The following is a 26,991-nucleotide window of genomic DNA, read 5'->3' on the forward strand; positions in this document are numbered from 1 at the left end:
AACTAGAGACTTGTCCATACGCTTGGTTGATTGAGATTAAAGAATAATTTTACTGGCTTAGCTTAGCATAGCACGAAAGAAATTGGGGGGTTTTGGTAGCTGTAGCTGCCAAAATGTCATTGCAATTCCATGAGGTCATATTCATAGAAACTTTACAATCATAGGATCGGATTACTTCTGACCTAAATTGGGTGCATGTGAATTTAGTTCATGTCGATGTCGGAAACATAACGTTAATCCCTCTTATATTTTCACCTTGAAGCACATGTATGGCAGAAATCATTCAGATGAAAAGCAATACTTCTCTGTAACTACTAATTAGAGACTCGTACATTAATCTGGACTCCATTGGAAGCAAAAGAGTTTTTATCGTGCATGTCACGGCTCATAATTGTGCTTGGAGTAATGCCTCTCATCAACACCTCTCCATGGTTGAAACCATGGTTTGAACTAGCAACACGGTTTTGTCGACGGGCAATCATGATTTGATTCCTTTGGACTCAAACCAGGTTTGCAATCCGGTATGAACAGACAGCCATTTGATAAATGAAAATTTTGGCACATTTGGCTCTATGAAATTCTCTGTTTTTTCCCCCTAACCAGGTTCCAGGGATCAACAGAGGCAAACCTTCCGGATATAGAACCAGTGAAGATCGCATTATCTTCTTTAGCAGCAGCAAATGAACCACACATTGCACCCTGAATGCACACTAATTGATCCGATCTAGCAGGGGGCCAGCACCACTCATTTCCTCTAATTACCTCAGCCATCTTAGCATTCTTACTTGTAGCAGCATCATACATCAGACTACTCGAATAAAACTCAGCTAGAACACCCTGAGGGTGCCAATTGTCAAAGCACAAGAAGGTTTCTCGATTAGGGTGACTAAAGAATGATTCAACTGGCTTAACTTTGGCGAAGTTTGATGAAATTGTACCATCTGGTCACTATGGCTGCCAAATTCGTGTAACAATAAAGTGAGACCACCTTCGTAGAGACTACATGTGCATAGGGTCAGAAAAACTTTGGGCCAAAACCAGGTGTGCGTGCACTTAGTTCATACCATTGTCAGAAAAAAATAACGTTTATCATCATCGTCCTTTTTTCACCTTGATATACATTTATAGCAGATTCATTCAAATAAAATGCCACATATTTCTGTAACTACTGACTAGAGACTTTGTACAGATAACAATGGACTGTATTGGAAGCAAGAGACTTAATATTCTCGCATGTCATAGCTGGGTTTTGTGCTTGGAGTGATGACCTTCATCCACACCTCTCGATGGTTTGAACAAGCAATCCGGTTTTTGGGATCGATGGGCATTCACAATCTGATTCCTTTGGACTCAGATCAATGATAGATATGGCACTGACACCTATTTGTGCAGGCTTATCGAGGTTGAGAAAAAAACTTTCACAAAGTTTCCAAGCAGCACCTATCTTCAATCCATCCTTGGATATTTGTTCTACTATTCATTTGTCTGAACTTTCTCGAAGTAGAGGGACTTTTTGAAAGGATGGTGATTCCAATCGAATCTCTGCAGACTCCTCAACCATTTCATATTTCCCCTTCCCCCACATTACAATATAGAACCCGATGACAGTATGGTCGCTCCTATAAGACTGCGGATTTGCAGCAGACAAAAGCAAATGTCATTCAAGAAGTACATAGTACAAGAATGTAATTAGCTTATCTTTTCATACAGTACAGAACTTAGTGCATCGATGAAAACCAATAATGCTCTTTATACGCATGGCAAATGGAAAGACTGGGGGCGGTAATTTTTGTCTGTCATGAGTTCTGCGGAAAGTGCATGTTATCTTATGGTGATTGGTTTTGCAAATTATCTGTGCAGCACATCTAAGCCACGTTGATTGATCATCACATGGATGAAGTGTGATGGACGTTTAATCAATTTCTTATCATTCAACATAGTGTAGCCCTCAATGTATTCGTGATTTACCTTACCTTCTGAGATAAAGTGTGTCGCCAAGAAAGAAGATACCCATGGCGACAGCCATAGGAATCGACAATGGCTTGAACATCACGACATAGAAAGGGCCTTTCAACCGGATTGCCCATGTGTGAACGATGTTGTTTAAGCATTGTCCAAAAAGGCCCTAAAAGCAAAGCAAAGAGGAGGGAAAGTAAGCATTGCACCCGACTTCTATTAATCAAATGTGATTGTTTGATTGTTTCCTCACCGAGCATATTACAGAGGCCAGTCCTATACCCTGCACTCTCCAAGCATTCATATCGTATTCCATTACTAAACAAACAATGGCGGTCAGGAAGCTCATGACCCCATTGTAAAAGAAGATTACGGTCATTTCTGCCGGATACTCCTTCATTATTTGTTTCTGCACGATCATGTGTCGGATCTCCCATCATTTTCAAGTCAAGTTCTAAATGTAGCACCTGCAAAACAAAATGAAAATAGGTATAGTATACCAGAAGAATGTACCACAAAGTGACCAAAATATATTCAGCAGTGAGGAGAATCCCCCCAACGACCCAGTTTGAGTTTGATGAGTGCTCAAGTGGATAAAGTGAGAGAGAAGGTTTCGAATTGAAAATGATCGGAAGGCCTTTATAGAGAGTGATGACCGATGCACCAGAAATCGACATTACAGTCCCAATGATCTTAGCCTGACTGCTTCTTCTGCTCAGTGACACCTTCTCATTCCTTTTTAGACAAGAAAAACAAACAAAAATTGGATGGAAAGACGTGAACTCGGTTAAACAAGCCCTAGCTTTAGCCTTTAGGCAATTGACTGTTTTATAGAACTATTAACACTTTGTCCAACAAGTCAGCATTACTACGTAAATTACATCAGAACAGCATTAACAAACAACCAGTGACTCTTGCCACATGCCCTAGTCGTCCAACATCAATCGTTAACAAGGTGTAATCAGGATTTGCAAGATATAGAGACAATCAACAACATAAACTTGTGGAAAGACAAAATAAACAGTCATGAGATCACAAAATCAGGAGAATCATGACGAAGAACCAGAACACGGTCAATTTACAAGGAAAAATACTAGGATGGGAAAAGGAACTTTTTTGGACCTGAAAAGGATGGCAAGTATGAAAGTGAGAGCAGGAGTGAGATTGCTGATGGCTGAACCCAGAGTTGGAGAACTCATGCTGATTTCAGCATAGCCCAAAATCTGTGAAAAGCCCCTGCTCTGGCATTAAAAAGAGAATAAGGAAAAATCACAACAAAAGAATAATAAGAGATGAAAGAGAAGCTGTACAACCAATCCAAACAATTTCAAGAATCGGGCTCCACCCTTTTCTTGGTTCAGTCTACAATTTTAAGAACAAATTCACACTAATCTAGTGGAAGTAACAGCACACACACGGGTGATGTCCAATCGGAGACATATCTGATGCACGATATTCCAGGCAATAACATTGTAAGCACCACCCAGGTCTACTGCCAGAAAGATATTGTCTGCTCTAATCGCGGCTCACCCGCAACTGCACGATTTTGACTTATTAAAAGACAAAAGAAAAAAGATTTGCACTATGATTAGGCCTGAGTAAGGTTATGGAACTGTGCATACCCAATGAGCCCAAGAAAGCCGATTTTGGCAAGTATGGCCAACCTGAGAGGAGGAAGCACTCCTGATCTGCAAAGGCACACAACAGAATCAGCCAAGTCTTCACCATGAATCATCATGATCTTCTCGTATGTAGACATGTACAGAGAGAGAGAGAGAGAGAGAGAAACATACTTGAGAGAGAAGAAAGGAGCAGGGAGGTGAAGAAGAGAAGCAATGGCATAAGCATAGACGAGGAAAACATGGTAGCTCATCCCTCTCGAGTTGGCCGCTTTGAACAATGTGTGTTGAGAATGCGCAGCAGAAGCCCGATACCTTCACCTGGGGAGATTGCCAAGAAGGAACTCAAGTTCGAGTCCGTCAACATATCCAGTTGAACCCATCTTCACTCAAAAAGCTTAAGCCAATGAGTTATGAGTCAACTAGGATATATTATGTGACATTTTGAAATTCAACCCTTTTCGGGATATAAGAAATGATTATGTTATTGATACACTATTAGTTAAATCTCACTCTGAATTGATCACTCATGAGAGGACTAATCTTTAGGGAAAGGCTATCAAGAAATTAAGTACGCACGACCTGAGAAGTAGATCATGGGTAGACAATTCGACCATAAGGATTGTTGAGGGATCCTCATAAGCCATTTCAAGCCGATCCAGGAATGGTTATGGATCGATTCGACAATAGTATAGGATCGGGTTGCGGGTGATTCCGCACGGTTACCCTAACGATCTCGAATGACCTTAAACCAATTCCTAATGATCGTGTTCTTCGAAATGGACAATTGACCCCTTACAATTACATGACAACCGAGGTCACCCATGGCTTGAGTAAGCTTAGACGTGGTTTGTTATTGAGTCAACCACGGGTCGAATACACGTAACTCCTAAAAGTCGTTCGTTAGTTTGAGATACACTAAAGTCACAATTGATCGATTTTGGTCATGAATTAGAATCTGAAATTGGGTACCGAACTTTCAAGGGTTCCACGGCTAATCTATTGGATGTCGCCTCATTAAGCTCATCTATTTGTCAGTTCGCTCGGAAATTGTTGGAAAAGTGAAATTCGAATCGTAAGTTAGAAAAGACCTTTTCACCCCTGAGTTATTTTGAATTCTTTTGATTCTTGGAAGGGCAATTCGGTCTTTTACACCCTTCTTTAAGTGGCTGGCCATATTGGACAGTTTTATCGCTATTATCTTTTGTTATTTACATTTTTACCCTTAGTTATTTTATTAAAGCTTATCTTGGAAGATTCAATTGTGGCCCTTAGATTTTGGGTTGTGGGTCAAGATTGAATCTTGACCATCCATTTATTGATTGTGATTGATAGACCTCTCTCTCTCTCTCTCTCTCTCTCTCTCTCTCTCTCTCTCGGATAACTCTCATGGTCTCTCTCCCTTTCACTTTCGGCCGACCACCAACACCACCAGCCGTGACCCTCAATGCCAACCACCGCCACCTTCGCCGTCACTGCCGTGGCCAGCCGTCGCCGCCGTCCAGCCGCCGTGAACACCGCCACTCGCCGCCGTCACCAACACCATTTTCTCTCCCTCTCCCTCGTTCGTTCGCTTCGTATAGCCAACCACACCACCGCCACCGTAGCTGCTGACCTTCCAACCGACGCCGTCCAGCGCCGTGCGTCACTGCCGTCCGCCGCTCACCGGAGCTGTTGCACCGCCGAGGCTGCTTGCTGCCCAGTTTGCTTGGCATTTGCTTAGGTTTATTAGTAAGTTGCTTCCTATACCTTGACTAGGATGATAGATGACTAATGGATGTGATTAGTGGCTAATTTGTGGACTGATTAGGGTGCATGATAGGTGGATTAGTCATTGGTTGATCTTGATTAGTTAATGGCTAATTTAGATTTGAATTATCTGTTAGCTAATTTCGGTGTTGTGCATGGCTGATCATGCGTTAGTTTAATGGCTAATTTGGTTTATTTAATGGCTGATTGGGTTGATTTGTTGGTTAGATAATGCTATCGGTGTTTGGAAATAAATGTGTTTCATGACATCATTGTACGTAGAGAAATGTACGTCATAAACACTATGTATTGGCTAATTAAGAAAGATAAGAATCGGCATTGAGTGATTGTTATGCGTGAGTGATTGTTATGCGTGCATGGTCATGAAAGTACCGTCTAGGCGGGGGTTCTAGATGATGTTCGGTGGGGGTTCTAGACAATGTCCAGCGGGGGTTCGGATGCCGTCTAGGCGGGGGTTCTAGACGATGCCGTGTCGCGATTGATACCGGACCGATGCTCTTTTTTGGAATGCCGTCTGGTACCCGACAATTTCTGAGGGGGAGATCCCAGACGTTGCCGTGCCCGACGAAGCAGGACGATGCCCGATTATGCCGGAAGACACCGGCAGGGGCTCGGTTGTGGCCCTGAGTAGCCATTTAATAATATGGACTATTATGAGTGCAAAGTGCACGGGTGAATGCATTGTGCCTGAAAGTGATGAAAATACTTGTCTGGATTATTAATCTGATGTTGTGTCTGCTTATACACTATTAAGCCTCTGGTTTATGCAATCACGTAATCTTGTTTATGTGCTAGTTGGAGTGTTTGCCATGTTCTACAGGTTGGATGAGGCAAGGTAAAGGCACTGTTGCTAGAATTACAGGTTTAGGGCGATCCGTTAGTACGTGTCCTCCTAAGTAAGGCTTAAGGAGTTTACTTATTGAGTTTTATCACATTGTTGTTTATTAACCATTTCAGACCCCCGAGTATGAACGGCCATCCCATGCGTTTTGGTGTGCCTATGGATATGGACACAATGGTAGTTGAGTATCCATTCGGGCCGGATAGGGTCTATCCGAGGCATACGACGACTGTTTGGGTAGATGAAGGCTTTGTGGTGTGGAAACTGCATACTTTCCTAGCTTTGTTTCTTCGGGAAGGGGAAGCGTTGGTTGGTCCGATTCGGGGTTTCGATGGACCCCTCATGGTGGAGTAGGAGATGAGGTTTGGGACCCTATGGGGATCGATTTGCCGATGGGGCTATTACTGATCCTGACACCGGTCCAGACGATTCGGGTTTCGATTCGAATTACTTGGAGTCTGACCCGGAGCCTCCTCCCGTCTATGGTCAGCAGTGTCGATGGGTTTAGATATCCCATCTTTTTAACTGTCCTCTTTTGATAATGAAGCTAAGTTAACCCGACCACCCGATTCATTTTTGTTTGTGTGTGGTCCGTTAGGAAGCGATCTCGTAGTAGGCTTGTAAATTGTATCTTCCGTGGTTAACAATGTGTTTATAAAATAGCTTCGTTTGTTTGTGTATCTAAGTGTTTCCTTTAATATTCCTTTGTATGATTTTTGATCGGAGTGTTCGAGTTCGCTTCCGCATGCATTTAATTGTAAGTATAGTATATGGGTCGGCGCCGCGTCCTGGGACGTCGAGTGGGATGTTAGCGTTCCCGAGGGTCGGGGCATGACATCTCCGTTTAATTGATATCAGAGCAAGGTCAACTCGATCCAAGTTTGGTCAATACCTGGAGTGATAAGGAGCGATGGGTGTTAGGATAATTAGTTAGGAAGACCTTCGTTGATCGCAAGTATAGACGTGCTCTACCTGTCTTGTGATTGATTGCTTGTGATTGCTGGATGGTTCCCTAATATTGTTCTCAATTCCGACTTTGTGTTGGGAATGGTGAGAGCTAAGGTTCTGCTAGTTTTAGGCTTGTGATGCCTGCTCTGTGATCGTTTGCTGTGCTTCGCTGCTTAGGATTGTTTAGCTTGAGCAGGCGATTTAGGTCTCTAATTCCTTGATGGAATTATAGCAGGTTTAAGTGTTTTGTGAGTATTCTGTAAGGATGAGCAACCGAGGAATGGGGACCAGAGGCCAGTTTAACTCACAAGCAAGAGCAACGGAGGACCCTCGAGTGGATGGAGTCTTAAGAGCCCTTAAGGCGATTGGAGATTTGATGGGACAGCAGGCTCAAGAACGAGCTGTTGCTATTGCTGCTGCTGCTGAGGCTACTGCCGCTACTGCTGAGGCTACTGTCGCCGCAACTATTGATAATCCGGAGCATGAAATGGGGAACGTCAAATGCACCTACTGATGAAACAGTTTCTAAAGCTAAAGTCATCTAAGTTCAACAGAAAGGGTGATCCTGAAGCTGCAACCCTTTGGGTCAAAGAGCTGGAGAAAGCTTTTGTACTTCTGAGGTGCTCAGAGGAGGATAAGGTAGTACTGGTTGTGTACCAATTGTAGGGTAACGCTAGTGACTGGTGGGAGGCCACCCGAGGAAGGATCTTTCCGGAAGGCACGGTTCCAAACTAAGGTGCCTTTGTTGAAGTCTTCAATGGAAAGTACTTTTCAGAATGTGCTCAAGAACAGAAGATGGCATAATTTCTACGACTTCGCCAGAATCAGTTGTCGGTCGATCAGTATGAGGCTGAGTTCGCAAGGTTGTCGAAGTACGCACCAAAAATGATCGAGGACCCAGTGGATAGGGCAAGAAGATTCCGGGATGATCTGAAACCGGAGATTTAAAGTCAGTTGGTGCCCCTGAACCTTAAGGACTGCAATGAGCTGTATGAAAGGGCTTAACTGATTGAGAGGGACATGACTGATAGAGCTGCCGCATCTGGATCGCGGTAAGCGCCGGTTAGTAATAACCATCGATTCGGGAAGAAGCCGATGGCAGGGAATAGGGGTTTTGTCCCTCCTGTCAGAAAGAATATCGGAAAGCCATTATGCTTCTCTAATGCTATGTTTCGATCTTATGGAAGAAGGTACGGGAATGACTCTTGCCCAGGTAGGACTGGAGCTTGCTATGGATGTGGCCAACATGGTCATCAAGTGAAAGACTGCCTGAACCGATTAGCTAGGCCGCCAATGCAACCGCAACAACCTCGAGTGGGACAACAAGCTGGAACCGCACCGCAGAATAACCTGAACCGACCTCAGGCACAAGGAAGGGTGTATGCTATGGCAAGGAAGGAAGCAGATGATGCATCGGGGTGATCACAGGTACGGTCTCTTTATGTGATCATGCTGCCTACGCTTTATTTAATCTGGGGGCTTCGCATTCGTTTGTGTCGAAATAGTTTGTTAAGTTAACTGGGATTAAACCGAAACTGTTAAAAGTAATTCTACATGTTATCGCCCCTCTAAAAGATGAAGTGTTAATTTCAGTAGGATGTTCAGGTTGTAAGATAGTTGTCGATGGTAGGGAGGAAGTGATAGATTTAGTAGTTTTGGCGATATACGACTTTGATGTTATCATTGGGATGGATTGGCTTGTGAAGCAGAGAGCTGTGATGGACTGTAGTAGCAGGATAATCCAATTGGTCATTCTAGATACGAGTTTGTGGGAAACAGAGGAAGAACCTCGATCCCTTGTATTTCGTCACTAGAGGTGACTAAGCTGTTAGATGAAGGATGCCAAGGTTACCTGGCGACTGTGGTTGATTCGTTGGTTGAGGAACCAAGGCTAGAGGACATAGCCGAGGTGCGTAATTTTCCCGATGTCTTTCCTCAGGAATTGCCGGGATTACCACCTAAGAGAGAAGTGGAATTTGTGATTAAGTTGGCCCCTGGGACGGAGCCAATCTCTCGAGTGCGCTCCAGAATGGCATTGTCCGAGTTAAAGGAGTTAAAGGTGCAGATGCAAAAATTGCTGGATAAGGGGTTCATTCGTCCTAGTGAGTCACCGTGGGGAGCACAAGTGTTGTTCGTAAGGAAGAAGGATGGTTCGTTGTGTTTGTGCATCAACTATCGGTAGTTGAACCAAATGACCGTCAAGAGCAAGTATATGTTACCAAGAATAGATGACTTGTTCGATCAACTGCAAGGGCCTTCGGTATTCTTCAAGATAGACCTGAGGACGGGCTATCATCAGTTGAGGATCAAGAAGGAGGGTATATTGAAAATAGCATTTCATACGCGATATGGGCATTACGAGTTTACCGTGATGCCATTTGGATTGACTAATGCCCCAACTGCTTTTATGAATTTGATGAATCGGGTATTCAAGAAGTTTTTTGATCAGTTCATCATCATATTCATCGAAGACATTTTGGTATACTCGAAGAGCCCCGAGGAGCATGAGCAATATTTGAGGATGGTTTTACTAATCTTAAGAGAACACGCACTTTTCGCCAAGTTTAGTAAGTGCGAGTTTTGACTCAATCGAGTAGCGTTACTTGATCATATGATGTCTAGGGATGGAATCTTAGTGGATCCGACCAATATTGAGGCAGTCATAAATTGGTCAAGACTGACATCAGTGACCGATGTTCGAAGCTTCTTAGGCTTGGCAGGCTACTATAGACGATTCGTGGAAAGGTTCTCCGTAATGGCTACTCCTTTGATGCGCCTACTGAAGAAGGAAACAAGGTTTGAATGAACGGATAAGTGCGAGAGGAGTTTCCAAGAACTCAAGCATAAGTTGACTACAGCCCCAGTGTTAACGATACCATTTGGTCCTGGAGGATATGAGATTTACAGTGATGCATCGCTTAAGGGTTTAGGATGCGTTTTAATGCAACTTGGAAGAGTGGTTGCATACGTATCGTGACAGTTGATACCTCATGAGCTAAACTACCCGATTCACGATTTGGAGATAGCGACCATCATCTTTGCCCTAAAGATTTGGAGTCACTACTCGTGTAGGGGAAAGTTTCAGATTTACACAAATCATCAGAGTTTGAAGTACCTATTTTCTCAAAAGGAGCTGAACATGAGACAGCGCCGATGGATAAAGCCTCTCAAAGATTACGACTGCGACATCCTGTATCACCCTGTAAAGGCTAATAAGGTAGTGGATGCATTTAGTCTAAAGTCGAGCATCGCGCAAATGATGATTAAGGAATAGACTCTACTCGAGGGAGTACGAGATTCGGATTTTAAGTTGGAGGTAGGTCACCTCTCGAGTCTGTTGGCTACTTTGAGGATCAAGCTCGAAGTCTAGGCTAAGATTAAAGCATTCCAATCAACGGACCCTGCTATTCAGAAAATTCTGCAAGGAAAGGCATATAAGAGAAAGCCTAACTTCCAAGTGACTGAGGATGGAACGTTGAGGTTTCGTGGATGATTATTCGTACCTGACAATGTGGAACTCAAGGAAGAGATTCTGTCGGAAGCACATTACAGCAATTATAGCATCCATCCAGGTAGTACCAAGATGTACCAGAATCTATGTCAGTATTATTGGTGAAACGGAATGAAGGTGGATGTAACCAAACACGTAGCCAAGTGCTTAATATGCCATTAAGTGAAAGCACAACATTGCAAACCAAGTGGATTGCTACGACCACTCGAGATCCTAGGATGGAAATGAGAACACATCACAATGGATTTCGTGATGGTCTACCAAGGAGTCTTAGAGGTAATGACTCTATTTGGGTCGTTGTGGATAGACTGACTAAGTCTACTCATTTCATTGTCGTACCAAAGGACTTCGCCATGGACAGATATGCGGAATTATACATGCGCTATATTGTTCGCTTGCATGGAGTGCCGGTGACGATCACTTTGGATCGTAATCCCAAGTTCACCGCTACATTTTGGAAAAGCCTTCGAGGTGCCATGGGAACGAAGCTACAATTTAGCACAGCTTATCATCCGCAAACGGATGGTCAATCCGAGAGAACGATTCAAACTCTTGAGAATATGCTGCGAGCTTGCGTTTTGGATTTCAAAGGCAGTTGGGAGGAACAACTGCATCTCGTTGAGTTTACTTATAACAATAGCTATCAACGGAGCATTAGGATGGCGCCATTTGAAGTATTGTATGGTAGAGCCAGCAAAACTCCGGTATGCTGGGACGAGGTTGGTGAAAGGAGAATTACGGGTCCAGAGTTAGTACAACAGTCAGTTGAGGCATTTAAGGTCATCAAAGAAAGACTTAAGACAGCCCAAAGCCGTCAGAAGAACTACGCAGACAAACGACGAAGACCTTTGGAATTCCAAGTAGGTGATCACGTCTTCCTCAAAGTGTCACCTTTGCAAGAAACGTCTCGATTCGGCAAGAAAGGAAAGCTAAGCCCAAGATATGTTGGACCGTTTGAGATTTTGGAGAGAATTGGAATCTTGGCTTATCGCTTAGCCTTTCTGCCGAATTTGGCTCAAGTTCACAACGTCTTTCACGTGTCCATGCTAAGGAAATATGAACCTGATTCGACTCACGTGCTGAATTATGAAGAAATAGACATGGACGATAGGGTATCGTACATGAAGAGATCAGTACGGATAGAGAACATAAAGGAACATGTTTTGCGAAACAAGACGATCATGTTGGTTAAGGTGGTTTGGCAACATCACGGAACAGAAGGAGCCACGTGAAAAAGCGAAGAAGTGATGAGGCGTCAGCACCCCCATTTGTTTGAGTAGTTTGGTTGTTTGTAAATTTCGAGGACGAAATTTCTGTAAGGGGAGAAGAGTTGTGACATTTTGAAATTAAACCCTTTTCAAGATATAAGAAATGATTATGTCATCGTTGCACTATTAGTTAAATCTCACTCTGAATTGATAACTCATGAGAGGACTAACCTTTAGGAAAAGGCTATCGAGAAATTAAGTACGCACGACCTGAGAACTCGATCATGGGTGGACAATTCGACCATAAGGATTGTTGAGGGATCCTCATAAGCCATTTCAAGCCGATCCGGGAATGGTTATGGATTGATTCGACAATAGTATAGGATCGGGTTGCGGGTGATTCCGCACGGTTACCCTAACGATCTCGAACGACCTTAAACCAATTCCTAATAATCGTGTTCTTCGAAACGGACAATTGACCCCTTACGATTACATGACAATCGAGGTCACTCATGGCTTGAGTAAGCTTAGACGTGGTTTGATATTGAGTCAACCACGGGTCAAATACTCGTAACTCCTAAAAGCCGCCCCGATAGTTTGAGATACACTAAAGTCGCAATTGATCGATTTTGGTCATGAATTAAAATCTGAAATTGAGTACCGAACTTTCAAGAGTTCCACAGCTAATCTATTGGACGTCGCCTCATTGAGCTCATCTATTTGTCGGTTCACTCGGAAATTGTTGGAAAAGTGAAATTCGAATCGGAAGTTAGAAAAGACCTTTTTACCCCTGAATTATTTTGGATTCCTTTGATTCTTGGAATCTAATTCATTTTGGTCTTTTACACCCTCCTTTAGGTAGCCGGCCATATTGGACAGTTTTATCCCTATTATCTTTGTTATTTACATTTTTGGTCTTAATTATTTTATTAAAGCTTATCTTGGAAGATTCAACTGTGGCCCTTAGATCTTTGCTTGTGGGTCAAGATTGAATCTTGACCATCCATTTCTTGATTGTGATTGATAGGCCTCTCTCTCTCTCTCTCTTTCTTGCTCTTGGAGAACTCTCATCCTCTCTCTCCCTCTCACTTTCGGCCAACCACCACCCCCACCACTAGCCGTGACCCTCACCGCCAACCACCGCCACCAACTGCGGCGATGGATCATCACCGCCGTGAGCACCGCCGCTCGCCGCCATCACCGCCGCCGTCACCAACACCATTTTCTCTCCCTCTCTCCCTTCCGTTCGCTTCATACAGCTGACCACACCACCACACCACCGCCACCATAGCTATGACCTTCCAGCCGACGCCATCCAACGCCGTGCATCGCCGACGTTCACCGCTCGTCGGAGCTAATGCAATGCCGGGGTTGCTTGCTACCCATTTTGCTTGGCATTTGCTTAGGTTTATTAGTAAGTTACTTCCTAAACTTTGACTAGGATGATAAATGACTAATGGATGTGATTAATAGCTGACTTGTGGACTGATTACTGGCTGATTTGTGGACTGATTGGGGTGCATGATAGGTGGATTAGTCATTGGTTGATCTTGATTAGTTATTGGCTGATTTAGATTTGGATTACCTGTTAGCTAATTTTGGTGTTGTGCATGGCTGATCATGCGTTAGTTTAATGCCTGATTTGGTTTATTTGATGGCTGATTGGGTTGATTTGTTGGCTAGATAATGCTATCGGTGTTTGGAAATAAATACGTTTCATGACATCATTATACGTTGAGAAATGTACACCATAAACACTCTGCATTGGCTAATTAAGAAAGATAAGAATCGGCATTGAGTGATTGCTATACATGCATGGTCATGAAAGTACCGTCTATGCGGGGGTTCTAGACAATGCCCGGCGGGGGCTCTAGACGATGCCGTGTCACGGTTGATACCGGACAGATGCTCCTTTTTGGAATACCGTCCGGTACCCGGCAGTTTCTAGAGGGGAGATCCCAGACGTTGCCATGCGCGACAGAGCGAGACGATGCCCGATTATGCCGGAAGACAACGGCGGGGGTTCGGTTATGGCCCTGAGTGGCCATTTAATAATCTAGACTATTATGAGTGCAAAGTGTACAAGTGAATGCATTGTGCCCGAAAGTGATTAAAATACGTGTCTGGATTATTAATCCGATGTTGTGTCTGCTTATACACTGTTATGTCTCTGGTTTATGCAATCACGTGATCTTGTTTATGTGCTCGTTGAAGCATTTGCCATGTTTTACAAGTTGGATGAGACAAGGTACGGGCACTGTTGCTAGAATTGCAGGTTTAGGGCGATCTGTTGGTACGTGTCCTCCTTGTTGGGCCATTCATTGTTGTTTATTAATTATTTCAAATCCCCGAGTATGAATGGCCTCCCATGCGTTTTGGCGTGCCCATGGATATGGACACGATGGTGGTTGAGTATCCGGTCGGACCGAATAAGGTCTATCTAAGGCATACGATGACTGTTTGGGTAGATTAGGGCTTTATGGTGTGGAAACCGCATACTTTTCTAGCTTGGTTTCTTCGGGAAGGGGAAGCGTTGTTTGGTCCGATTCGGGGTTTCGATGGACCCCCTCATGGTGGAGTAGGGGATGAGGTTTGGGACTCTATGGAGATCGACCCACTAGCTGGGGTTGTTACTGATCCTAACACAGGTCCAGATAATTCAGGTTCCGATCCGGATTACTTGGAGTCTAACCCGGAGCCTTCTCCCGGCTATGGTCAGTAGTGTCGATGGGTTTGGATATTCCATCTTTTTAACCATCCTCTTTTAATAGTGAAGCTAAGTTAACCTGACCACCCGATTCCTTTTTGTTTGTGCGTGATCTGTTAGGAAGCGGCCTCATAGTAGGCTTGTAAATTGTATCTTCCGTGGTTAATAATATGTTTATAAAATAGCTTCGTTTGTTTGTGTATCTAAGTGTTTCCTTTACTATTCCTTTGTATGATTGTTGATCAGAGTGTTCGAGTTCGCTTTCGCATGCATTAATCTTAAGTATAGTGTATGGGTTGGCGCTGCGTCCTAGGACGTCGCAACATAACGACTCGAGTGGGATGTTAGCGTTCCCGAGGGTTGGGGCGTGACATATTAATTGCTCAATACCACATCAATTATCTGATGTAGGACTTCTCGAACACAATTCACACATGTATCTCAACAATCTCTCCCTCACGTGTGAGCTTAGTGTTAGGTTTGCTCCCCCTTAATTTAGGTATTCTTCTGCATCAGCTTATCTCAACTTGAATCTCCAAGTCATTGTAATGCCCCCGCAACTATGCATAATAACCATCATCAACTTCTAACTTGGGATTTCATAACCCATGGTCTCTATCTCGCATCACCAGACCAATTGTCCATGATCACTTCTCGCCAAACTAACCGTGATGGAAATTTCCACTCGAAACAAGCGTCGATCATGAGATTTCTTTGTTGAGATATTGACCAAACACCGGAACAAATTGGAGGCCCACCAATCAACCATCGGCTCTGATACCATTTGTTGGGAGTACACAACGAAAGCCTGATACCTTTACTTGGGGAGATCGACAAGAGGCAGCTCAAATCCTAGCCCGTCAACATATCCAATTGGACCCACCTTCACGCAAAAAACTTAAGCCAATGAGTTATGAGCCAACTAAGATATATTAACTGCTCAATACCACATCAATTATCCTATGTGGGACTTCTCTAACACAACTCACAATTGTTAAAATTATGTCTCGAGTTTGAGCCCGAAGCAAAAATCTAAATTTTAGAAATAAAAAAAAAGAATCCAAGGCCAAGTTTCGGAAATTAGCTTTCCGAATGTAAGTTGGAGTCTTCACCCACTGCAAACGGAAAGTCCAACTTGGACTTTGTTGGTAATCTACGGAAACCAATATCCGTGGTGAAGTCGGCCAAGAATGAAAGAAAGAAAAATATTACTTTCATGATTCATATTGATATCACAGGTCAAAGAAAGGAAAAGCCCAAGTTGGATAATGATTGACCGTATCTTACATGGACTTTCTTTTGCTTGTTGAATTCGGCCACTGATTATTTCTTTGGTAATATTATATATATATATATAGTTCTTGGTCTTTTGGTCGGATGAAGCACCTTAATGCGAGTGCTTGGTGTGCCGTGCAAGTGAACAAGAAGCACTGTTTATTGTGCATGAAGAAGGAAGCGCCGCGTTCATGAGTGCTTGGCAGTGGGTGTTTCCGTGGATTCTTGTTCGTGAATTACATCCAAGAAGAATTAGTGTTCAAGCGTAAATCTTGTGGTAAGATTTGTGTGTAATTTCTTCGTGAGATTGAGAGATTATTTTATGAGGAATTGTGGTGCTAAACACTGCGTGAGCTATTGGGTGTAATTGGGGCTTCGAAAACACCGAGAGTGTTTGAGTGACTCGAGTATGATTGTAATTTCCGTTGTATCGTTTGATCTATAATGGAATTCCGTGCTACTCTCCCAGTGGACGTAGATCACTATGATCGAACCACGTAAATCCGGTATCCGATTTATTTTCTTGTTCTGTCAATTTTATTGTTCGATCGATTGGCTTCCGCAACAATTGGTATCAGAGCTAGGCTTGGCTGAGTTGAATCAAATCAATGGCGATGGAAGAAGAAAAAGTGAAAATCGACAGATTTGATGGGAGGGACTTTGGTTTCTTGAAGATGCAGATTGAAGATCATCTACATCAGATGAAATTGCACTTGCCTCTGTCTGGGGAGAAGCCAGATACGATGAAGCAAGTTGACTAGGAATTGCTGGATAGACGAGCTTTGGGTGTTATTCGGCTGACATTGGTTCGTAACGTCGCGTTTAACATCCTGAATGAGAAGACCACTGCGGGTTTGATGAAAGCCCTGTCGGACATGTACGAGAAGCCTTCTGTGATCAATAAGGTCTATTTGATGCGACGTCTGTTTAATTTGAAGATGAGGGAAGGTACGTCAGTTGCTGATCATATTAATGAATTCAATGTGATCGTTAGTCAATTGAGTTTGGTTGAGATTGACTTTGAAGATGAGATACGTGCTTTGATTCTATTATCCTCATTGCCTGATAGTTGGAATACTATTGTTACTGATATTAGTAATTCCTCTGGGTCAACAAGTTTGAAATTTGATGGTGTTCGAGATTTAATTCTGAGTGAAGACATCCGTAGAAGAGAATCTGGTGAACATATATACTACTTTAGCAGGTGAAAATAGAGGAAGAACTCGTACACGTGTTAGCATGAGTAATATAAACTCGAATAGACGTAGTCAGTCTAGGATTGGTGGTATTATCTGTTAGAATTGTGGCAAGAAGGGGCATCTTAGAAGGGATTGCCTTAAGCTAAAGAACGAGAAGGGTAAGGAGATTAGAGTTGAGTCTGCGGATGATATTGCAGCAATAGCATATAGTAATTCGGATAGTGTTGATTTTGTCTTGTCTGTCACTGATTATTTGTTGTTTGGCGGATGGATTATGGATTCTGGTTGTTCTTTTCATGCTACACCAAACATGAACTGATTTACTACTTATCAGTGCACGGATTGTAGTAAAGTGCAATTGGGGAACAATGTTGAGTGCACTGTTGTAGGTGTTGGTGATATTAAAATCATAATGCATGATGGTATTGTGTGAACATTGACTGGAGTGATGCATGTTCCAGAGAAGAAGAAAAATCCGATTTCCTTTAGTGCCTTGGATTCAGCTGGGTGTCGGTATTTTTCAGAATGTGAAGTTCTGAAAGTTTTTCGAAGTGCCTTGGTGATAATGAAAGGAATCAAGCATAGTGGCCTTTATGAACTTCAAGGTGAGATAGTGACGGAATTCGCTGTGGAGATGTTGAATGTATCAGTTCGAGAGTCTGAATTGTGGTATATGCGTTTGGGACACATTAGCGAGAAAAGCCCGAAGGTTCTAAGTGAAAGAAATTTGCTATGTGGTTATGTTGCTGATGAACTGAATGTATGCAGGTGTTGTGACTTAAATCAATGGCGAAAAGTGCAGTTTAGTGCGATTGTCAGAGAAACCACGGATATTGCAGAATTAATTCACTTGGATGTTCGCAGGTTGTCGTGATTTCCTTCGAGGAAGAATGTCAAATTTATGCTAACAATTGTTGATGACTACTCGAGGAAGACTTGGGTGTTTGTGCTTAGGCACAAGTTTGATATTGTTATCAGGATCAGGCAATTGAAATCTTTGATCGAAAAGGAGACTGGTAAAACAATCGAGCAGGTGCAGACTGACAATAGTATGGAGTTTTGCTCGAAGCTATTAAATGAATTCTGCATGAAGGAAGGCATAATGAGACACCGCACTAGTGCCATTGAACTACAACAGGTTGCAGAGTTGATGGGCAGAATATAACTAGAGACGGCCCATAAAATGATCTCTAGTGCTGGTATGGCTAGGAGATTCATGGCGGATGTGCTTAGTACGGCGAACTACCTAAAGAATAGATCCCCATTGACTACGATTAGATGTCGGACTTCCGAAGAAGTGTGGTCAGGTAACGTTGCTGATTATTCTGTTCTTAGAATATTGGTTGCCCATGTTATGTTCAAGTTAGTGATGGTGAGGTCGACGGAAGGGCAAAAAAGTGCATGTTCCAAGATTATGCACAAGGTGAAGGGGGCTATAAGTTGTAGTGCCCGGAATTAAATTTACGTGTTATCAGCAGAAAAGTTACATTTGACGAGTCTCTAGTACTTCTGGCTAGGAGTGATTATAGCAGTGTTTGTACGGATCTGAACGGTGTTTAGCTTGAGGTGGAGTTGCAATCAGAAACTCCTGAGGTAGTGAGTACTAACGAAATAATCGACACATATGGTGCTTGTAGCGATGTGGAGCATGTAGAGCCAACAGTTGCTGTAACTGCTAATATTGACAAGGTGCATATTGGATTTCCTGATAGATATAAATGCAATGATGATTTTGCTTTATCTGCGGTTGAGGAGGTTATATCTAGAAAATCGTTATGGAGCAGTTAAATATGCATGCGGAATTGGTGTTCTGAAGAGGTCCACGGTTATGGAGAAATTCAATCGAGGCTTGGACTTGAAAGACGTCTGTGGCGGTTGAGCCCATTGGGGCTGTGGGAGAGTAATAGCGAAATTCCGACGAAATGATTGTGACTTGACTCAAACGTCAAGCCAAGGTGGAGATTGTTAAAATTATGTCTCGAGTTTGAGTCCGAAGCGAAAATCTAAATTTTAGAAATAAAAAGAAGAATCCAAGGCCAAGTTTCGGAAATTAGCTTTCCGAATGTGAGTTGGAGTCTTCACCCACTGCAAAAGGAAAGTCCAACTTGGACTTTGTTGGTATTCTACCAAAATCAATAGGGAAAATACACCCGGCGGGCCCGCCGTGGCCTGGGCGACGGCCGGCCTCGTCAGATCTAGCGAGGGGAGCCCTCGCCGGGGCTCGCCCTCGCCCATGCGAGGCGAGGCCAACCTAGCCGGGGCTTGCCCGCCGTCGCCCAGGCGAGGGTCGGCCGGGCCTCGCCTGTGGCGGGCGGCAGCGGCCTCGTCCGAGCGAGGCCAGGCGGCCGGCCTCCGGTCACCGGCGGTGACCAAAGGGAGAAGAAAGAAAAGAAAAAAAAAGAAAAAAAATTATTTAAAATAAAAAATGCTGACTGTACGTGCTGACTGTATCTCCGGCGAGCCACATCGGCTTCAGAAATTAATAAAAAAAATGTTATGTCGGATTTCCGGCCAAACTGACCGGAGTTGACACTTAAGTGATCGTTTTTCAAAAAATTTGGCACTTAAATGATCCAAATGAAACTTTTGGCACCAAAGTGAACGCCGTACATAACTTTTGACACTTCTAGTGTCATTCCCCAAAAAAAAAATGGTCAAGGTAAATTTATCACAAATGGCATAGTTTAGGATTTTTGGTGGTATTTTCCCAAATCAATATCTGTAGTGAAGTCGGCCAAGAACGAAAGAAAGAAAAAGATTACTTTCCTTATTCATATTGAAGTCATAGGTCAAAGAAAAGAAAAGCCCAAGTTGGATAATGATTGACCGTATCTTACCTGGACTTTCTTTTGTGTATTGAATTAGGCCACTGATTGTTTCTTTGGTAATATATATATAGTTCTTGGTCCTTTGGTCGGATGAAGCACCCTGATGCGAGTGCTTGGTGTGCTGTGCAAGTGAACAAGAAGCACTATTTATTGTGCATGAAGAAGAAAGCGCCGCGTTCGTGAGTGCTTGACAGTGGGTGTTTTCGTGGATTCTTGTTCATGGATTACATCCAAGAAGAATTAGTGTTCAAGCGTAAATCTTGTGGTAAGATTTATGTATAATTCCTTCGTGAGATTGATAGATTATTTCGTGAGGAATTCTGGAGCCAAACACTGCGTGAGCTATTGAGTGTAATTGGGATTTCAGAAACACTAAGAGTGGTTGAGTGACTCGAGTGTAGTTGTAATCTCCGTTATATTGCTTGATGTATAGTGGAATTCCGTGCTGCTCTCCCAGTAGACTTAGATCACTACGACCGAACCACGTAAATCTGATGTCCGATTTATTTTCTTGTTTTGTCAATTTTATTATTCGATCGCTTGGCTTCCGCAATAGTGTAGTCATACCTACTGTGATGCTGTCCGAGGTGATCACAACTGAAAATGGAACCACCTCCCTGTGACACCAGTCTCTTCCTCACATCTCTCTCTCTCTCTCTCTCTCTCTCTCTCTCTCTCTCTCTCTCTCTCGCGATCGCACAAAGCAACAGAGGCTTCAGTTCCAATTATTTCTGGGATCCAAGGATACATCAGAGCAAAAGAAATGGTGCTTATACTCTTCAATGGTGATGGGGAATGGTGATGGATTGTTGGACAAATCAAGATTGTTATATAAGAAATATCTCATCTTTCTGTGACACCAAACAGGCTTGACTTGTCGCCCCCATACTTGTATGAAGGCAAAAGTACACCAGCAGTATCACAACTTGTGTACGGCGATCACTTTGGTGCCATAACTTTTTTTCGGATCACTTTTTTTTTTGGTAAGTTAAGTATTGTATAAACTTTTCAAATCCATGCTTACAGGGATGGTAACCGAACACAAAAACCCCGCACATATAGCGACACCTTTATGTGTCCCAACAGGTGCAAAGGTGTTACGGCTAGACAAGGTATGAAAGCAGTACAAGAAGGCTTAAACATCAGCCAACTAACTAAAGAAGTTACAAACAATGTGTCAACTTTTTCGGATCACTTTGGTGCCGACTTTTTTGAAAAACGATCATTTTAGTGCCAATGCTGACGTGGCTCGCCGGAAATCCGATGTGGCGCTGACACGGCTCGCCGGAGAGGTCCAGTTAGCATTAAAAACCAAAAACGACGCCGTTTAGCCCGCTGACGTGTACTTTTTTAAAAAAAATTAAATAAATAAAAATAAATAAATAAATAAATAAAGGGCTGCAACAGCGGCGAGGGAGCCCTCGCCGCTGCTGCCAACCCACCACCGCCGCCAACCCATCACCGCCGGGAAGGGCCGGCGGTGGTGGGCACAGTGATCGGCGAGGGTTGCCGGTCCCTGGCCGGGGCCCGGCGACCCTCACCTCGCCCAGCGAGGGTCGCCGGTCCTAGGCCGAGGCCCGGCGACCCTCGCCTCGCCCAGCGAAGGCGAGCCGACCTCGCCGTCGCGTGGGTCGCGACGGCGAGGTCGGCCTCGCCTTCGCCGGGCGAGGCGAGGGTCAGGCCCCGGCCGGGCCGGCGACCCTCGCCGACCCATTGCGCCCACCATCGCCGGCCCTTCCCGGCGGTGGTGGGTTGGCGGCAGCAGCAGCGAGGGCTCCCTCGCCGCTGCTGCAACCTTTTTTTTTTAATTATTATTATTTTTCTAAAAATTAAAAAATTCGAAAAAAAGCCACATAATTTTCACGTGTACAAGTCAAACCATTTTTTTTTTAATATAAATGCCAGGTCAGCTTTTTGGCCGGAATTTTGGCCGGAGTCACTAAAGTGATCTATTTTCCTCCGACTTGGCACCAAAGTGATCCGAAAAAAAGTTATGGCACAAAAGTAATCGCCGTACACAAGTTATAGTACTTATAGTGTACTTTTACCCTTGTATGAATAGAAAGAAACAAGAAGATTCGTTGTCAGTTAGTCCTCGGTTTCCTCATTTCGTTGCACAGACGTCTCTTGATTTGATTTATTAGTTTGACTTGATTTTTTCGAAGGTCTTTTCATTTGCACACTCCTTTATGCCAACATGGCGCGCTCTTCCTGTACTACATGCGCAATTCACTGTATATGCGAATAGATCGCAGTACAAAATCACAGAAAGATTAGAATATGGACAATACAACTCCATCCAACTACATTTGATTCAACGATGATTTCAAGTTCTCCTCCTATCCCTTGCATCAATCAAAGACGCCCTCGTGATCTGTACACTCAAATGCGGGTTCTTGGAGCAAAAGGCCTCATACTTAGCGGAGAAAGCTATGTCATCGATGTTCTTGACAACGAAACTCAACACAACGTCCTTCAACTTCTGGTGGGAGCAAATATCCAAGATCTCCAGGACGTCGAGTGCGTTGGAAACGTTCAGATTCTCGAGCATGTGCTGTTCGCAAGACTTGTGCAAGTACGAGATTTCGTACTTGTGGCTTGCAAGCATCAATGAGTAGATGTGCTTGTCCATTTTTTCGGGCGCAAGGCTCCCTCTGTAGAGGAACTCCAGGAGCGATTCAAGCTCTTCGTGGGTCAGCTCAGCGATGGTCACGGTGTCTCTCGGTGAGGACTTGCATGAGTCCGAGTCCAGCATGTTCTTGAAGATTTGTGATCTTGCTGCCTATGAGTGGAACAATACTTTTGTCAAGCATAGGGAACACATACATGATTTAACCTAACATATAGACAGAAAAGTCAATTTGGAAATGATAAGAGGACCCCAACCCCTAAGTTTGGCAAGAATTACAGTTGAGAACTTAGACCACATCTTTGAAAATTGCAGAACAAATTCACACATATTTGATTCTTTGAGAGAAAGAGCGAGAGACTCTACCAAGATGGCTCTATGAGCAGAAATTGGAGGGCCATTGGAAGGCTTAATCTTGAGGTCAGTGTGAATTTGTTCTTGGAAAGCAGAAACGAGAGAGCCGGCCAAGAAAGAGATCTTCTGGGAGAGTTCATCCTCCACCTGCTTTGTGCGTTTCATCCATTCAATAAGATCTGCTAGTCCCTGTTGATTTAGATAATCAAATTAGAGTTTCAGAAACAGAATACTAAATCGTACTTTCTTAAGACAGATGTTATTGTTGATGGAAGGGCATCAAAATCTCAACTTGATGAGTATCTTCCAAACCCACATGTATCATTTTCATTTTTTTATAGCTTAGATTTATTTAATGTTGAACGGTCGGGCTTTTAATAAATTCCATGCCTACCTAGTTCGGCAGCTCCAAGAAGGCTCAAACAAAATATTAGGCTAATCCATTAGGACAGGCACTAGGCCTGACTATAGGGCATGTACATTTGGAACTAAGTCCAAACCGAATTGACCCTTTTTTCCGCTGAATTGTGATATGTGATTGAAAGGGTATTTGTTAATCTTTGTTTTGGTTCAAAAAGACGTTTTATTCATTAAGATATAACTTAGTAACATTTGAAACCATGAAAGATACTTTAGTATAAAGTAAGTCCCATAGGGTTTGTAGGGTCAAGAGAGCTCAATTTTCAATTCCGAAAAAAAACTGCCTCCATGGATTAGTCCGTGCCACGTCTATTTACAGCCAAAAGGAGTACAACTGTTGCGTGCGTGGGGAGTCATAACTAAACCACATCTTTTTTCATTTTGCCAGAGAGTCTAATGACCTCGAATGAAGTAAAGCTTCACTTTTGCAATAAGTTCCAAATGAAATGAACTAGAAGCCAGACAATATGCTACCCATTAGAACTCTAATTTAGACTTGCGGAAAGACAGAGAGACTTTAAGCCCGAGGGTGATTATTATGTCTATGTATCCTGACAGGAAAATAGCTGAGCTTTTCCATCCACAATTACAGCTTTTAAATTTAGTTTAATCAGTTAATCACTGCTGAAGCAATGGGATCAAGACAAGAGGGCCAAGCTATATCCTGCATAATTTGAAGTCGTAGAAACAAAGCAGAAGGAGATGGAAGCAAAATACCAGAGCTTGCCTACGTTGCATTGCTTCTTTCAATGGAAAACCATTAACATGAATGTGAAGATGCATAATCAAATGGAAAAATAAAACAGAAACAAAAGAAGAGAAACTTGCCTTGCTCTTGGTGGTGGGAGAGACCAGAGACTTGGGATTGCGGTTGCTTTCTAATCTGGGGGTCTCTGCTTCATGATCATCACCGCCTTCAAAAGAGCTCATCAAGCTAAACGCGGTCTTGATCCCTTCCAAGCAGCTTCCGCAGATTGTGTTCCTCGGCGGCCTTATGATCACCGGGTATGAACTGCATATGGAGCAATCCATCTCCTTCTGCCTGTTTTGTCTTCAACAGTTTGATCAGAATTCAAAACTTATCAGAGGTTCAACCCAAAAACCAGGCACAGGCAGAGAGATTATCAGAGAGAATTGGGTTCCCGTTCACTGTTTGATTGGAGCTCACATCTTCTCCTTCTCTTCCCAGATCCTCATATATGCCATTGTTTGGACGAAGCTTATGTTGCTTGCCAATCATGGCAGGCCGGCATATTTTTCGCGGCCAACGGGAATTGACCATCCTGCCCTCGAGGGTTTCTTCCTCATTCTCTCATATAATTTTGGCGAAACTAGTACTCTAATGGGTTAATCATTCTCTCGCTTTTCCAACAAACCCTTCATATTATCTTCTGATAGAAACAGAAATTCAAAGAGAATCAGTTATTTTCATTCGACCCTCTATAGTATTTTTCGACTCGCTTAGGTTCACGAAAAGCTTCAAATGTGCTGATATAATTCTTGGCGGAGGACAAGAGTGTCAAAGCCAAGCTGCTTCGGACAAATTTATGGTAAGATGAGATGGTTGGTCTCATGTCTTTTTGAGTGTGTCCTAAACAAGGCCTTATGGACATGAGTTCGTTATGAGAAGAATTAGAAAGGTAGGAATATAGAAAGGGACTTTCCAACCTCATTTCCAGCGAATATGTGCAATTCAATATTGCAAAACACGTCCAGTTTTTTTATTGGATGAATTCTAATTTTATAATCAACCAACCCAAAAAAAGTTTAGAGAGGCCAGTCTGTCCGTAACCACACCGTTTTAGGGGACCCTCCTCTCCTACCATGGGAATCTCAAACTGGACAAGTGTGTGCGGGACGCAGCGATATGCCCTACAGAAGAGAATCGTTTCGTATGTGATGATGCGCGGACCATAATGAAAAGCTTCTTGGGAAGAGACGGTGTGAATATTCCTCGTGTGTGTTGGACGGTTAGTGGCCGTGAAGAAAAAGTCGAGCGCGCGAGAGTCAGACTCGGTGGATTCGTCAAGCTAAGGTATGTCGTGTTGGCGATGCGCCTCCAACTATCGGGGAAGAATCAGGGAAGCAACTCCTGTTACTCAACTCAAAGAGGTCCCGTCCAGAACAAGATGTTCTGTCGCTGTCCGACCACATATGCCTCCTAGTATCCATGGAACCAGGAATCCTTCCCCGGACAACGCTCTTAATCCTCTGCACAATCGAGATGAACATCGACAGATGAGGTGGAGTCATGTAAACATTGATTCCTAGCAATCCAAATGGTATGTGTAAAGGCATTCTAGGACGATTTGTAGAGCCCGAGTCACCTCATTATTCCAGGCACCAGGATTTCGATGAATGAGATGCGATTCCAAAACAGCGGTCCAGACTCTAATCGAAATCAGGACAGCTGAAAAACGGACAATCTCTGTCTTCTACATCATTATTAGGTCGAGCAACACGGTGGAGAAAACCTGCATATGCCGCTTCAAGATTCTATCCTCGGTCGCAAGGCTATTCAGCACAGCCAACCAGGAAAATAATGGAGTGGTGTTGGTATGCTAGGATTATTACTTTAGACCAAATGACACCATGTCTAAGAGAATTCCATGCGCTACCAACTGCAGAAATGCCTGATGGATGAAGCCTTCAGATAACTTGATCAGACGCAGCCACGAAGAGCAAACCCAAATGGAGCTAACTTGAGTCTTACATGCGAAGGAGATTGGGAATAAGCTTAAGATGTCCCGGAAAGTCCATTTTCGTGAGAAGTTCTCTTCATAAGCAGGATCTTCTCATCAATCCAAGTCAATCATTTCATGTCAAGTATTAAAAAACTTACCATTTTCTTTTCCAAAATGAGATCGGCGTTCGCGAAATTGATTTCAATGAATGCAAATAAAGTACTTCCGAAATAACCACAAGTAAAAATATCTATCGTGTTTACGGGGCTATAGAATTCCAAAAAATAGAAGCTTGGATAGAATCGAAAAGCTAGTTTTTGTACTTTTGACTTATTATGGCCAAAGGATAAAACTTCTGACTCACTACTATTCATGCCTCGTAACACAATTTGGAAGAAAAAAGGTTTATATCATCTTTGGGTTTTCTTATTAGTTTATTTACCGACCAAAAAGTATAGTCTAAGATTAAAAAAAAAGATGTTGAATAGTAAAAATTACCACGATGGGCCACGACCTGGTCAACAAGCCCACAAGCCTCGACCCGAAAGAAAACAAAAGCCCATGACCCGACGGGTCACGGTGACGTCAGCACCCGGGAACCGGATTTTGCCGCGAAAAAAGAAGCAGCAAGTCGTCTTCTCCCACACGCGCTTCGCGTTCCTTCCCCCCACTCCCTTTCTCTCTCTATCTCTACGCGGCGAGCAAGCCGCAACAATGGAAGTTCAGATGGCGAGGCGGATGAGCAGAGGCGGCAAGGCCATCGCCGGAAGGAGGAGGAAGCCCTTGTCCGATCGCACCAACGCTCTCCACAAGTCTCCTCCTCCTCCTCCGCCGTCGTCCTCCTCTTCGCTCGCCGAGCCTCGATCGGAGCTCGCGTCCTCCGGCTCCCTGCGCCGCCCCCGCGCCGGCCGCGGAGGAGGCGGCGGCGGTGCTCGGAACCCTGGCTCCGGCTCGGCCGCTCCGGCTCTCGCGCTTTCCCGGCCGCGATCGGGATCTTCTTCCGCCGTCGGTAGTTTCTCTGCTCTCTTCCGAGGTTCACGTG

The 26,991-nt window shown here is 43.6% G+C and overlaps 3 protein-coding genes across 4 annotated transcripts in view; 1 reads left to right on the plus strand and 2 right to left on the minus strand.

The window, feature by feature from the left end:
• Positions 1 to 1,074: 1,074 nt before the first annotated feature.
• On the minus strand, positions 1,075 to 4,222 carry LOC115685714 (WAT1-related protein At1g01070-like). The gene is made up of 7 exons (XM_056313379.1): positions 4,158 to 4,222; positions 3,750 to 3,890; positions 3,579 to 3,644; positions 3,079 to 3,192; positions 2,210 to 2,691; positions 1,974 to 2,125; positions 1,075 to 1,627 (listed from the first exon to the last, which is right to left on the minus strand). Exons 1-7 carry the CDS (start codon positions 4,220 to 4,222, stop codon positions 1,478 to 1,480), a joined length of 1,170 nt encoding a protein of 389 aa, XP_056169354.1. The 3' UTR covers positions 1,075 to 1,477.
• A 17,911-nt stretch (positions 4,223 to 22,133) lies between these two features.
• LOC115666826 (BTB/POZ domain-containing protein At3g56230-like) lies at positions 22,134 to 25,647 on the minus strand. Its single transcript, XM_030588478.2, has 3 exons — positions 24,094 to 25,647; positions 22,858 to 23,034; positions 22,134 to 22,644 (listed from the first exon to the last, which is right to left on the minus strand). Exons 1-3 carry the CDS (start codon positions 24,295 to 24,297, stop codon positions 22,189 to 22,191), a joined length of 837 nt encoding a protein of 278 aa, XP_030444338.1. The 5' UTR covers positions 24,298 to 25,647; the 3' UTR covers positions 22,134 to 22,188.
• A 956-nt stretch (positions 25,648 to 26,603) lies between these two features.
• LOC130138568 (uncharacterized) overlaps positions 26,604 to 26,991 on the plus strand; it is a 3,394-nt gene continuing 3,006 nt past the window's right edge. For both annotated transcript variants that reach the window (XM_056312921.1, XM_056312920.1), the window contains exon 1: positions 26,604 to 26,958. In XM_056312921.1, the coding sequence (XP_056168896.1) occupies positions 26,664 to 26,958 (295 nt within the window). In that variant the 5' untranslated portion in view covers positions 26,604 to 26,663. The remainder of the gene's footprint in view (positions 26,959 to 26,991) is intronic.

The sequence above is a fragment of the Syzygium oleosum genome, unplaced genomic scaffold (genome assembly GCF_021117445.2).
Source record: "Syzygium oleosum isolate NSW1041296 unplaced genomic scaffold, Sole_v2.1 Sole_v2.07, whole genome shotgun sequence".
Lineage (NCBI taxonomy): Eukaryota > Viridiplantae > Streptophyta > Magnoliopsida > Myrtales > Myrtaceae > Syzygium > Syzygium oleosum.

What these genes read in the sequence shown, in the direction of transcription:
- LOC115666826 (XM_030588478.2), bottom strand. Translation starts at nt 24,297, where the DNA reads ATGGATTGCTCCATATGCAGTTCATACCCGGTGATCATAAGGCCGCCG. An exon ending in CTCCCACCACCAAGAGCAAG is followed by an intron (nt 23,035 to 24,093) that starts GCAAGTTTCTCT and finishes CTAAATCAACAG; the next exon opens with GGACTAGCAGATCTTATTGA. An exon ending in CTGCTCATAGAGCCATCTTG is followed by an intron (nt 22,645 to 22,857) that starts GTAGAGTCTCTC and finishes TTCCACTCATAG; the next exon opens with GCAGCAAGATCACAAATCTT.
- LOC115685714 (XM_056313379.1), bottom strand. Translation starts at nt 4,222, where the DNA reads ATGGCTTATGAGGATCCCTCAACAATCCTTATGGTCGAATTGTCTACC. An exon ending in TGGCCTCTGTAATATGCTCG is followed by an intron (nt 2,126 to 2,209) that starts GTGAGGAAACAA and finishes CTTTGCTTTTAG; the next exon opens with GGCCTTTTTGGACAATGCTT. An exon ending in GACACACTTTATCTCAGAAG is followed by an intron (nt 1,628 to 1,973) that starts GTAAGGTAAATC and finishes GCAAATCCGCAG; the next exon opens with TCTTATAGGAGCGACCATAC.